This window comes from Bos grunniens, chromosome 8 (genome assembly GCF_055505025.1).
Source record: "Bos grunniens cultivar Pamir isolate PY7600 chromosome 8, Bosgru_T2T1.0, whole genome shotgun sequence".
NCBI classification, from domain to species: Eukaryota; Metazoa; Chordata; class Mammalia; order Artiodactyla; family Bovidae; genus Bos; species Bos grunniens.
The window spans coordinates 90,696,919-90,709,734 of NC_141172.1; the positions used below are offsets into that span (position 1 = coordinate 90,696,919).

The 12,816-nt window shown below is 40.9% G+C and overlaps 1 protein-coding gene and 1 long non-coding RNA gene across 8 annotated transcripts in view; one reads left to right on the forward strand and one right to left on the reverse strand.

Annotated features, from left to right (window-relative positions):
* PLPPR1 (phospholipid phosphatase related 1) overlaps positions 1 to 3,977 on the forward strand; it is a 595,523-nt gene extending 591,546 nt beyond the window's left edge. For all 6 annotated transcript variants that reach the window (XM_086315733.1, XM_086315732.1, XM_086315736.1 and 3 more), the window contains one exon: positions 2,858 to 3,977. In XM_086315733.1, coding sequence (XP_086171859.1) covers positions 2,858 to 2,890 — 33 coding nt within the window. In that variant the 3' untranslated portion in view covers positions 2,891 to 3,977. The remainder of the gene's footprint in view (positions 1 to 2,857) is intronic.
* LOC147367670 (uncharacterized) overlaps positions 1 to 8,860 on the reverse strand; it is a 111,843-nt gene extending 102,983 nt beyond the window's left edge. The window contains exon 1 of one of the 2 annotated variants that reach the window (XR_015131978.1): positions 8,527 to 8,860. This is a non-coding gene — a long non-coding RNA (uncharacterized LOC147367670). The remainder of the gene's footprint in view (positions 1 to 8,526) is intronic. The other variant, XR_015131977.1, reaches the window with a different exon arrangement.
* Between the last annotated feature and the right edge of the window lie 3,956 nt (positions 8,861 to 12,816).

Sequence of the window (12,816 nt, forward strand, 5' to 3'; positions counted from 1 at the left end):
AGTAATGATGAACAGAACTTCTGCAGGCTGGTCACAATGAATCTACAGGAAGCTGGAAGGGAAGTAGTACTGCCTCTTAAGCTATGCCTTCCATGCCATTTGTGCAATATCCAAGCATCTGCTTTCCACATGGGTGGTTAGAAGGACATACCCTTTATTTGTGGGTCAAGAAAAGGAAATGAGCATATGGTGCAAGCTATCACATTCAATCTTTACGATAATCCTGCGGTTGGCCTTATTCTTCTATTTTATAGACGAAGTAAAGCACAAAGAGTTTAAGTAATACGCTGAAGGTCACTCAGCAAAGATTAAGACACAGGCCCATCTAATTCTAAAGGCCCTGCTTGCTCTCTACACCACACAGCCTGAGGTTTAAGGAAAATTCCATTTTGAAATCTACAGCTCTCAGCACTGAATATGGAAACACGCTGTAGCGGCCAGAGTGTGGGGGCTGAGCTGCACCGCACTGGCAGAGTTTACACTGAGCATCGCTCTTCCAAAACAAATATGCCCTGTGTTCTCCCCTGTGGGCGAAAGCTTCCTGTGCAATAGCAGCAGCCATGGCTTCTACTAGAAACTGCTGCTCCTTTGTAATTTTGGGGATAGAGCTGTCTTCCCAGGAGGAGGACTATGGGGATCTGAGAGAAGATATGAACCTCTCTTTAGAGCACACATTCTCACATGAGAATTCCATCTCGCCGTTCAGAGCATCTCAAGGAGAAAACTGTCTCGCTGGAGAGGGAACCCCCCATCCTCCCTTTCGTCCCTGAGACATACTTTGTCCTTTGCCACATGAAGCCCCAGGGCTGCAGGCTGCCCCAGGCTGCTTCTCTCTTCCCCTCTAAATGATCAGCTCAAATTTAAATACTTGGCTTTCTGTGACTGAGACAGTACGTTCTCTAAAATCTTTCCCCAGGACTAAAGAGAAACCAGAAAGTAAAAAACTGTAGAATCCAAATGAAACAAAGATGGTCAACCTTCCAAAGTCTTATTTTGTGACCACACAGAGTTGTATCCTGGAGACCTGCTCCGAGCTTTCCTCGCCCTGCAGCCTCATACCCATTTTCACCTGCACGATCAAGCTTAGAGTTGAGCAAATGTGTTCTTGTTGAACACGGTTTATATTAACAAAGAAATGAGAGTGGAGCCGATGTGTTAACTCACTGTGTCGTATGAAGTCTCTTGTGTCTCCTGATGTGTACAGTGGGGAGAGGAGATATATTTTTCTTTAACAACAGTAACAACAAAAGGATCCACTCTATCCCAGGACCCACATGCCTATGACCTTATTCCAGGGGATTCTGATTCAGCCATTCTGGGGTGAAAAGCCATGTAAGAAAATCATCCCACAGGAATTCTAATGCTTATAGACTTCATATCATAAATAGGAGGGGAAAAAAAGACTTGTTGAGTTAAAGAAATCTGTACAAAGTCACCAAGTTAGTTATCTTAGGCTGTTGAACTACTTTATCTATACCATTCACTCTTAAATGAAATCTTAAAAACATAAAAATGACCAAACTATTGATGGAAGTTTTTTTTTTTTTTTAAGGAAGCATACTATAAAAGCAAAAGGATAAGTTTTTCACATTATAGCAAGAAATGCAAAAACCTCACTTTTCACAAATATGGTAGATAAAAGTACCTTGAGAAATATGGAATACTCAGTTTCTAAAATTCACATTTGCCCTCTCAAGAATATGACTCTCTAGTGTCCTAAAAACAAACAGGAATCTGGAAACCCATAATAATCAATTAGCTCTAAAGCCACCGTTTCTTAAGGTATTATCAATACCATAAACTGGGAATTTTAAGTTCAAACAAAAGAGAAAGCCTTGGGCCTGAAAAAAGGTGTGATTATATATGTTATATAAAACAAGAGATAAGGGTTATTATGCACAAACCACATAAACAAAAATTAACAGAACTACAAGGAAAAGTGGATAAAACTGCAATCATAGATTTTAACGCTTTTTTCAGTAATAAGCAAACAAAATATAGTAAAAAGTTAATAAGGTTAAGGCAATGGCACCCCACTCCAGTACTCTGGCTTGGAAAATCCCAGGGACAGAGGAGCCTGGTAGGCTGCAGTCCATGGGTCGCTGAGGGTTGGACACGACTGAGCGACTTCACTTTCACTTTTCACTTGCATGCATTGGAGAAGGAAATGGCAAACCACTCCAGTGTTCTTGCCTGGAGAATCCCAGGGATGGGGGAGCCTGGTGGGCTGCTATCTATGGGGTCACACAGAGTCAGACACGACTGAAGCAACTTAGCCGAGGCAAGGCAATATATAATCCTCAAACACAAACATTTAAAACAAACTACATGTAAGACTATAAAGCAAATCAAGAAACTTTAAAAGCATTCAGTGTTATATTTTCATAATTTAAAAAAATTTGTGTAAAAAAAAAATCTATTCAGTAGATCACACAGATGACATTCTCCAGAAATGCAGATACCTTAAACCAAAACCGCTATGCACTTGAAAACATTAAACTCACTGCTCTGAAAATCCATGGCTCAGAATACCTCATATGGAAATTTTTCAAAGATTAGAAGCGTTCAAAATTATAACAACACTTAAAAAAAAATGTGGGATGCAGCTAAAATTACTTTGAGATCTTCAAATGATTCATAGAATACAGTTACCTATCATACAAGACAGATGAGTTTATTTTGGTTGAAAAAAAATCAGGGAAGGTTTAATAGAAGAGGTAACAAGTTGAGGGGCCTTGGAGACGCATGTCAGGGAGCAGGAACAGACTGTGAACTTGAGACAGGAATCAAGGGGATATTGAGGGAAGTGAGAGTGTGTGCATGAGTCAACTAAGATTGTATCTGCTTATGTTTGCAGAATCACTCTGCCTCCATGACCGAAGTTACCTGAAACGGCTGACGTGTCACAAGCTGTTTTTTTTTTTTTTTTTTTATCACCCTCCAATTCAATACTTCAAGACACAGTTACTTGATATCAAACTGTGAAGACAAGTATTATGTTTATCTAGTTAGAGGCTAATGTTTTGTACATTTTTTGTATGAGGAAGTGATGTAGCTTGCCCTGATTTTTTTTTTTTTTTTTTTGGTCAGCTTTAATATATTTATGCCAGAATTTTAAACAAAGTTTTCTTCTTGTTCAGGTGTGCATTGAAGAACCACATTTATTCAATGATTGATGTTGTTTTGTGATATTTGTACACAAACCTTCTTTTATCAGTTTTATAGACACTGAAATGAAATATAATAATTCACTTTAATCTTTTATTATCACAGTTGCTGCCTCCTCTGGAATTTTTGAATTTTAAAAAAAACTTAACTTTTGAGTTGCAGGGAAAACAATGTTGGTTAATGGTAAATCTCAAAATCAGTTGTGTAGAAAGAAGTATTACTTTGAAAAAGAACTTTATATTCTGACTTAACATGTGATTGCATCCCAAGTTAAAGTAACATATTAATAAGAAAAAATCACCTAAGTTACACAAGCAATGGCAGGAAATTCTGGTTTTGAGGATGTTGGTATGATCCTTAGATAATGGCCTCTCCTGGTTAAGAAATTCAAGATCTTTCTGTAATCATGCCCTTGGGCTGGCAGGTAACACTGCAGCCTTCTTTCTCAAATGACCAGCCAGTACCAGCATCCCCTGTCAACTCAGTTTTGTATATCATATTGTATGGACTTTATATGAAAATGAATATTTTACAGTTTGCACAGTATTATTTTACAGAGAGGGTATCAGAGCATCTACAACCTAGAGCCCCAAAGCAACAGCTTGACTTTGGGGCTTTTAATTGTTCTAGAATTTTAAGTGCATCTCATTTTTCTAGCATGGTAATAACTAACGTGTAACTTCCCTGAGAGCAGGCGCTCCCTTGTCTGTATCTATCAGAATGTTTTCTCAACACTTCCATGTTGCTTCTTCTTAGCTTTTTTTGGTACATATTTTTTTTCTAAAGAAAAACGTTATTCACAAAATGAATTTTGGCTCATGTCCTTTGTTTGATGCTTCATCCCCCGAGTATTTGAAGACTCACAATGATGTGACCTCAGTAAGTGTTTATCCTCTTCAGTTCCCTGCCTATTGGGATCAGCCATAACAGAGGCATGACTGATATGTCCTTTCATGAAGGAGTATGTGTGTTTAGGCCAAAGAATTTGTGAGTTTAAGACACTCAGAAGCACATTCTGGTTTTCTAGCAAGCTACCTTTGTCTTCAGTTTGCCCATAGATACTTCTAAGGCATCAGTAAAAATTCAGTCATTTTGACTCTGCTAAAACTCATCCCCCATCTCATTCTGGCCTAAACTTATTTGCACTTACATGTATAAACACTCACACACATCTTTTGAGTGACATCAGACTAAAAGTTGGGGAAGTGGGCAAGAAAGGGAAGTGCTAAAAGCCCTTCTCATCCCCTATGCTAAGCCACAACTATAATCTGGTTGTTCAAAAGTGAACCCAGACATACAGAACAGACTTTTGGACACAGTGGGAGAGAGAGGATGGGTCAAATTGAGAAAGTAGCATGGAAACACAAATATTACCCTATGTAAAACAGAGGGCCAGTGGGAATTTGCTGTATGACACAAAAACTGGTGTTCTGTGACAACCTAGAGGGGTGCGATGGGGTGGGAGGGAGGTTCACGAGGGAGGGGACATAATTAAACCTATGGCTGATTCATGCTGATGTATGGCAGAAACCAATACAATATTGTAGAGCAATTATCCTCCAATTAAAAATAAATAACTATACACATATAAACAGTGAACCCTAAGAAGCTGCAACACCTCCAAGGTCGTGCTGTATACATCAGCAGTACCGTTGGAATCCAGGTTTGCCTGACTCCAAATTCCACTCTTTCCACTATGTTAAAATGTCTCTAAACCAAGTCCACATCTTTTCAGAGGTTTTTCGACATCATCACCTACTTATGTGGTTCAGGGTTGTGTAGGTGACAAAAGCACATCATGAGAAAGACGCATTCTACTTACGAGACGGAATGATTTGCAAGCTCTGAGCCTTCCATTCTGGTATAAGCTACGCAAGTATAATGTTGCCCAACTTCAGAGTGATTCATCTTCTAAATATATTTTACAGTTCTTTTAATAATAGCAATGACAGTTCAGTTCCATTGTTCATAAGACATTCTGAAAAATACTGGCACACTCCTGATTCTCCATTGCCCATTTCTTATCACAATGAGAGACCATCTAAATATCTATCAAATGGTATTTCCAAGAACATAAGTTGACCAAGCGAGGGTTACCCTTACATTCTTCACTTTGGTTTCAATCTGGAAGGACCTATTAGAAGTGTTCTGAGGTCTCCAGCCACAGACTCCAATTTCCTGGCCTTTGTTAGTTATTGATACAGGACACAGTGATGTTCCACAGAACACACATTGGGGCACCTAGAACCAAGGACCATCTCTGGGCTCACATCCCTGGGATCATTGGGTCAGTCTGATTCCTTCCATATGACAAGGCAACCTCAGTGTTACCCCTGATTTAGGCCCAAGTCACTTCACAGGCCAAGTCACTTCATGGACCTTTCAAGCCTGCCATTTGAGACTCATTTCTTGAGGCTAGAGACCCCTCCATATGGGCCATGTACCCAGGATAAAGCCCTCTAAGCAGGAGGAGTGGTCACTATCACCTTAGGATGAAGTCTGCAATGAGCTTTTCTTCTTTTTAAAGAAGCCCAGAGGAGTCTGAGAAGTCTGATTCACTGTGAGAGGGAAGTGAAAAGAAACTAAAGAAAAGCTGATAAAATGTATGGACATAAGCAACCTCATGAGACTATTAGCCCCTGAGGGTTTATTTATGACATTTTCAGTTCTTTGATTCTGTACCCAGAATAGGATCTGACAGAGAAAACTTTGCAAATAGATGGATGCCAGGGTTCCAGTTTAATTTGCCTGAAAGAAATTATGCCTAGTTTGGAAATAAAGAGAATTTGCATGGAGCCTGAATGTAGATGAAACATAAGTATATTTAGATACAGAATTAAGTGTGAGGAAACTGCACTCAGCAGCTATGACCATGTAGGTGACTCTCTTGGTAAATTCTAGAGATCTCTCTAATTAGGCTGTGATGGACAGAAAGGCTATATGTAGCTCCAGTTAATTAGAATGTAAGTAGGCATAATCCCATACACAGGAGGAGGAGTAGATAGCACTAGTATGATTAAAAGAGCAGAAGAGTGCCAGGAATAGCATTTTTGTTTCTAAAAAATTCCCTTGATTTTTATATTATATGCAATGACCAGAACTTTGAAGGTGTTAAGTATCTTGGAGGCAGACACGAATACCAGATTGCCCTAGTTAGTTTTAAGGAGGTTACATTAAGGCTGTTACACTGTTCTTGCCTTGCTGAAGTCAAGATGTGTACTAGAACTAGCCTGTCATTCACAATCATTCCCTCTACTACCATGGGAATCTTGTAATGAACAGCTAATCTCTTGCTTCCATCCTAGTTCTTGATCCAGATGTCCCAAGATTGAGTGATACGATCATTCACTAGGAATTTAATGAACATCTGTTATGTGTTAAGAATCATGCCAAGAACTGGGAATATACAATAAAATTGACCTACTACTCACCCCTATGGAATTTAGGGTCAAATGGAAGAAAAGGAGAACCACCACAGAATACTCAGTGTTTTGAAGGGAGACCTGGTTTAGGTAAGGCAAGTGTTATGTCTTCTTTGAAGTGCTTCTAAGTCGCTTCAGTCATGTCCGACTCTGTGCGACCCCAGAGACGGCAGCCCAACAGGCTCCCCCATCCCTGGGATTCTCCAGGCAAGAACACTGGAGTGGGTTGCCATTTCCTTCTCCAATGCATGAAAGTGAAAGTGAAGTCACTCAGTCATGTCCAACTCTTAGCGACCCCATGGACTGCAGCCCACCAGGCTCCTCCATCCATGGGATTTTCCAGGCAAGAGTACTGGAGTCTTTGAAGCGACATATACATTAAAATGAGGAGATGACTATACAGAAAAGTAGCAAAAAGCACATGAGGCTAAGGGAACAGTATGTACCAACGTCCTGGGGCAAGAATGAGCTGTATCCGTGCGAAGAACTGAAAGTAAGCCAGAGAGGTGCCAAGTATCGGTTATCCATTCGAGGAGAAGTTTAGGCCCTGGGGCCCCCTACCTTTTGCCAAGCCCCTTGTGGGGGTCCTTGATTTGGTCCAGCTCTGTGGACCAAATGTGCTAAGGCAGCCTCCAGTGGAGTGGCCTGTTGTCTCATTCTTTGTTGTTCCTTCTTCCTAAACCTGGTCCCTGCCATTAGAAATTTCGAAGGCAGTCTCAACAAGGTGAGACATAGGCATACCCAAACTCCCTTCCACCTTTTGTACTTTCCTTTCTATGTTAGAGGCACTGATAAAAGTCATGTTAACCATCTTTAAATTCTCTAGGGCCTCAGAGACTATGTATGCGCCTATAGGCTTTAAAGATTCTTTCTAGAAATTCCGAAGGATCTTCACTCAGTTTGTTTCCTTCCTGTGCTTTATTAAGGATCTTTGTTTTGGCCCCATTTGGGCCAGGTTTCGGCCTGTCTGCAGCACCACTTCCCAAACAGGACCCACTGTGGGTTCTGCTGCACTTGCAGCAGCCTGTATTGGGCTGCCAGAGGTTCTTAATGAAGCCCACCTGCCGCTTCCCTGGCTTTATCCAGCACCTTCTACGCTCTCCTGAAGTGAGTATGGGTAATAAACCTTGAACATCAGCTCAGGTTGGGCTGTGGGATGCAAAAAATTGATGAAAAAAAATTTTTTTTCCATTCTCCTTGGGTCATCTCTGTATGTTGACATATTAAGGGAACACTACGTATTCCCATTATTTATTCCAATTAAATAAATCTGAAGTTGAAAAAGGAGAATGGATTAGGATCAACCCCCCTGGCTGCCCAGTTTCAGCATTTGCACCCGCAGTGGGGACTTGCCTTAAAAGAGGGGACCCCGACCCCCGAGCCACTGGTACTGATCTGTGGCCAGATAGGAACCAGGCCGCACAGCAGGAGGTGAGCGGTGGGAGAAACCGAAACCATCCCCCCTCTCTACCCCACCCAGGAAAAATTGTCTTCTACAAAACTGGTCCCCAGTGCCAAAAAGGTTGGGGATCGCTGGCTTGAAAGATATTGCCCCATCTTACAAGATCAAAAAACGAAGTCTCAAGCCTTTAACCCAGGTACTGGCAACCTTTCATATTGCTTGCCCACATCCCTCCAGGTGGGCCTCCAACCCACGACCCGTGGGTCAAGATTCCACAAAGAACGTAGGCAGGTGTATTTCTTTAACAAGGTTACCCAAAAGGCATCTTCCAAACCCTAAATCTCCCCCAAACCCTTGTTTCACTGCAAGATGCGGAAGCTTGGCGGCCCCTCGCTGGGTCAGCCGCAGGGAGCGTTCCTGTAACAAACGCACCGGCTACCGCTTGGACTCAGTGCACAGGCTCTCAGGCTCTCAGCCTCTCAGCACCCGGGAGGGACCAAAAAAACCAACGGGCAAAATCCTGTTTGGACTTACCTCCTGGTTGACCCACCAAATTTGTTACTGAGCCAGGTTCATTTTTCGGGAGGCAGAGCCAGCCAAAACGCTGAGTTACCGAGGCTCGCAGAGAAGACAGTTTACTTGCAAGGCGAGGAAACGGGAGAACAAGCCTCAAATACACGTCCCAGAAGACAAGCGGGTGGAGTATCCAGGGGATGACCAATGAAGAGGCAGAGGAGGGCTGGCTGAGGCGAGAGGGGGCGTGGGGGAAAGGTGATTGCGAGAAGATGCGATTCTCGTGGTCCTGCACAGATGTAGCTAATCTACAAGCCTCTCCATGTTCAAAAGGTCCCCAGTGGACACCAGCAGGTGCCCAGCCAGAGGGTCGGTGGTGCTACCCTGTCCTAACCAGCTCAGCCTGAACTAGACAGAGCTGAGTCCAACATCCTGGAAAATAACTCAGGCAAACATCTTGTTTATGCTTCATGCCTCTTAGAGGACATGTAGTCATAAGACATACAAGTCTTAAAACAACCTTGATTAGTGAAGGCAAGTGAAATGGGTTTGACTAATCACTGTATTTGGTTTCAGATAAAACCAGGAAAAAAAGAGCAAGGAAATGTGAGGACTAGAGCATATAAAAACATTTTCAAATATTGTCTTTAACACACCATGTGTAAACTCAAGAAACACTTCTTAATTGATGGTGGCATCATCACTAATTTGTGTCCAAAATTTGACATCCCAGGTTTCCCAGTGGTTGGCTCAGTGGTAAAGAACCCGCCTGCCAATGCAAGAGCCACAGGAGATGCCAATTTGATCTCTGGGTTGGGAAGATTCCCTGGAGTAGGAAATGGCAACCCACTGAAGTATTCTTGCCTGGAGAATTCCATGGACAAAGGTGTTCTGGTGGGCTACAATCCATGGGGGTGCAAAAGAGTCAGACATGACTTAGCAACTCAACAGCAACCCATACTTCATCTTGTAATCAAGGTGTCTAGAAAACCATTTTATTAGTTAAAATGTTGCTTGATTAGCATGAGTTTCTTTTTAAAGGTGAATAGTGTATTCTCTGGTGACTCAGATGGTAAAGAATCTACCTGCAATGCAGGAGACCCAGGTTCAATCCCTGGGTCAGGACAATCCCCTGGAGAAAGGAATGGCAACCCACTCTAGCATTCTTGCCTAGAGAATTCCACAGACAGAGGAGCCTGGTGGGCTGCTGTCCATGGGGTTGCAAAGAGTCAGACACGACTAAGCAATTATCACTTTCACTTTCATAACTGAATAAGCCATGGGAAAAGCCTGCTGCACCGTCCCTGTCCCATGGATAAGATGACTTCCCTATTGTGAACTCAAGTATATTTCCTTTACTGGTGGATTTTCTTCTCTAACCCATTTTTTTTTTCATTCAGAGCAATGCTTGTCTGAATTTTTCTTTCTGTATATGTGGTATTATCAATTAAAGTATTGTAAGGTCCTCTGTCATTGGACTAGTCTATCTTTTAATATTATGTGTTGAACTAACCAAACTAAAAAATTATAAATACCCTTACCACATCCAACCTCAATTATAGTGGAAGCCATAATACTGATATAACTGATAAGAGAAGATTCAATTATTTCATCCCTAGATACTGCAACCTGGGTAGATACTGCTGTCAGGCAGGTAAAATGATAGTTACATGAGTTCTGGAAGACTGTAAATTCAATCCTATTATAAATCCATCTATATTTGTGTAAGCTTAGGTAACCTAAGCTCCCCAAGGCTTGGTTTTTACTCATCTGTAAAATGGAAATAATTTAGTGACTATCTATTCTGTGATGGTTAATTTTATGTGTCAGCTTGACTAAGCCACTGGAGCCCCAGATATTTGGTCAAACATTATTGTGGGTATATCTGTGAGGGTGTTTTTGGATGAGATTACATGAGATTCAACAGACTGAGTAAAAACATGGATTGCCCTCCCTAACATAGATGGCCTTCATTCAATCAGTGGAAAACTGAATAGAATACTAGGCTGACGTTCCTTTAAAAAGAGGGAACTCCTCCTGCCTGTTTAAGCAAAGACATCTGTCTTTTCTCAACTTCAATCTCATACTGAAACATCAGCTTTCCTTGGATATCGAGGCTGCCAGCTTTCAGACTGGAATTCACACTATTAACTCTCATGGTTCTCAGGCCTTCAGACTTGGACTACAATTACACCATCAGCTCTTCTGGGTCTTCAGTTTGCAGGTTGTGGATTTGGAGACTTCTCAGCTTCTGTTACCACAAAAGCCAATGCCTTAAAAAAAATTCTGTATTTATCATGTTGGTTCTATTTCTCTTGAGAACTCTGACTGAGATTTTCATACAAAGAGTGTTTCTAAAAAAAAAAAAAAGAGTTTTAAGATTGAGTTTTTTTGAATTGGCTCTGGCGTTTCTGGAACTGGCTCTTTAATCTGATTAGATTTAAATATGCTAATTATTCTATTTTGAGTAGTAAGGAGAACACTGATAGTCTATGGCATGACTTGACAATGAAGACAGGAAAAAAAAAGGCACCCCTGGATACTTCTCATCAACCTCTTATAAGAATGAAAGGGCTGGGTAAAGCTGTATATGATACTTTAGAACATTTTTGGCAAACTGATAAATATAAGATTGGCTTGTTGCTCCTAGTGTTACTGGACAAAGTGGGGAAAGAAAATGAACTCAGGAATTTATATTCCCAACTTGTGTGCCCTATAGATGATCTGAAAGCTTCTATGTGTGCTCTGAAAAAGATCCTTCTCTCCTGTAATCACAGGACTGAGATTGCTAAATGTCATTGGATCAGCTGAATGACAACGCTAATCCATCTCACAGCCTCTTGGGATGTCTACTGTTAAAGCTGCTCTGAAGATTCAATTAGAGAACTCAAAAAACCTGGTAGCAAAGTTTCTGGTATACAGTAAAAACTCAATAAGCATTTTGGTCTGAATTTTTTCTATATACATGGCTTATTTTCAGCTCCCTTCCAACTGGGAAGATGGAGGTGACTCTACTCACCATCAGAGGTTTCACTTCTCCCCACTATTGCATCATCACAAGGAAAATATAATACAATCTCCTCCAGCAACAGTACATGGTCCTTGGGACTTCCCTGGCAGTCCAGTGGTTAAGACTTCACCTTCCAATGCAGGAGGTGTGAGTTCTATCCCTGGTTGGGCAGCTAAGATCCCACATGCCTTGAGGCCAAAAAACCAGAACATAAAGCAGAAGCAATTTTTTTTTTCACTTTTAATTGTATTTTATTTTTAAACTTTACATAATTGTATTAGTTTTGCCAAATATCAAAATATTGTAACAAATTCAATAGAGACTTTAAAACTAGTCCACATCAAAAAAAAAAAAAACTTTAAAAAAGAATAAAACACAATAGATGCCTCTCAGATTATCCATATTATATAATCTTATGAAACTTTAAAAGTCTGATAAATGTCATAAATTTCAAGATGGTCATTAATTTTTAATTCATTTTGCAATATTTTCATTTAAAAATTAGATTGTGCCATTTGTTCTTCTACAATGCCTCAGGCCAGATCCAAAAGAGGGTGGGCTGCCAAGAGGGAGAAATGTTTATGACCATGATCGTCTTTAGTAGCAAAGAACAGAAAAGCCCAAAGTAAGTGGCTTAAACAAATAAGACAGTGTATTGAGTCTATTAACAAGAAATACAAAGATTAAACAAGTATGGCAACAACATAATTAGAGCTCCAGTATTTTTCTGCAACTCATTTGGCTCAGACCTTGGGTGTTGGCTTTGTCCTCAGACCAGCTCCCCTCATGGTCTCAGGATATCATCCACCTTAAGATACAACATCCAAATGGAAAACTTCCCTCCAAATTCCAAAAATGTCTCTTTCAGGCAATCTCCATTCTCTTCAGATGTCTCTGACATCTCATTGGCCAGAATTATGCCACATTCTGTGCCTACACGAATCACTGGATGAGGAAAAAAAGAACACCATGATTGGTCTACGCCAATCACCACTCACCTGTGGGGGATGGAGTGAGTCCAGAATCACAGAAGCACTGGGACATATGTGGGTACAATTAAAAAGGAGAAAGGTTATGCAACAAGAGTGTAAACAGCAGAGATTTTTAAACTGATTAAAATTTCTACCAGAAGCAATAGAAATCTGTGAAAACCACATACAAAGGCTGAGAGGAAAATACCTAGTCAAGGTTAAAACACAACAAAGAAACAGTGAAATGGGAAGCCTTAGAGATAAAGAAAATCCAGAGACTAAGAGGCTGCCAGTTTCCAGCATTATAAATTATTTGTGTTCTAGGGCACA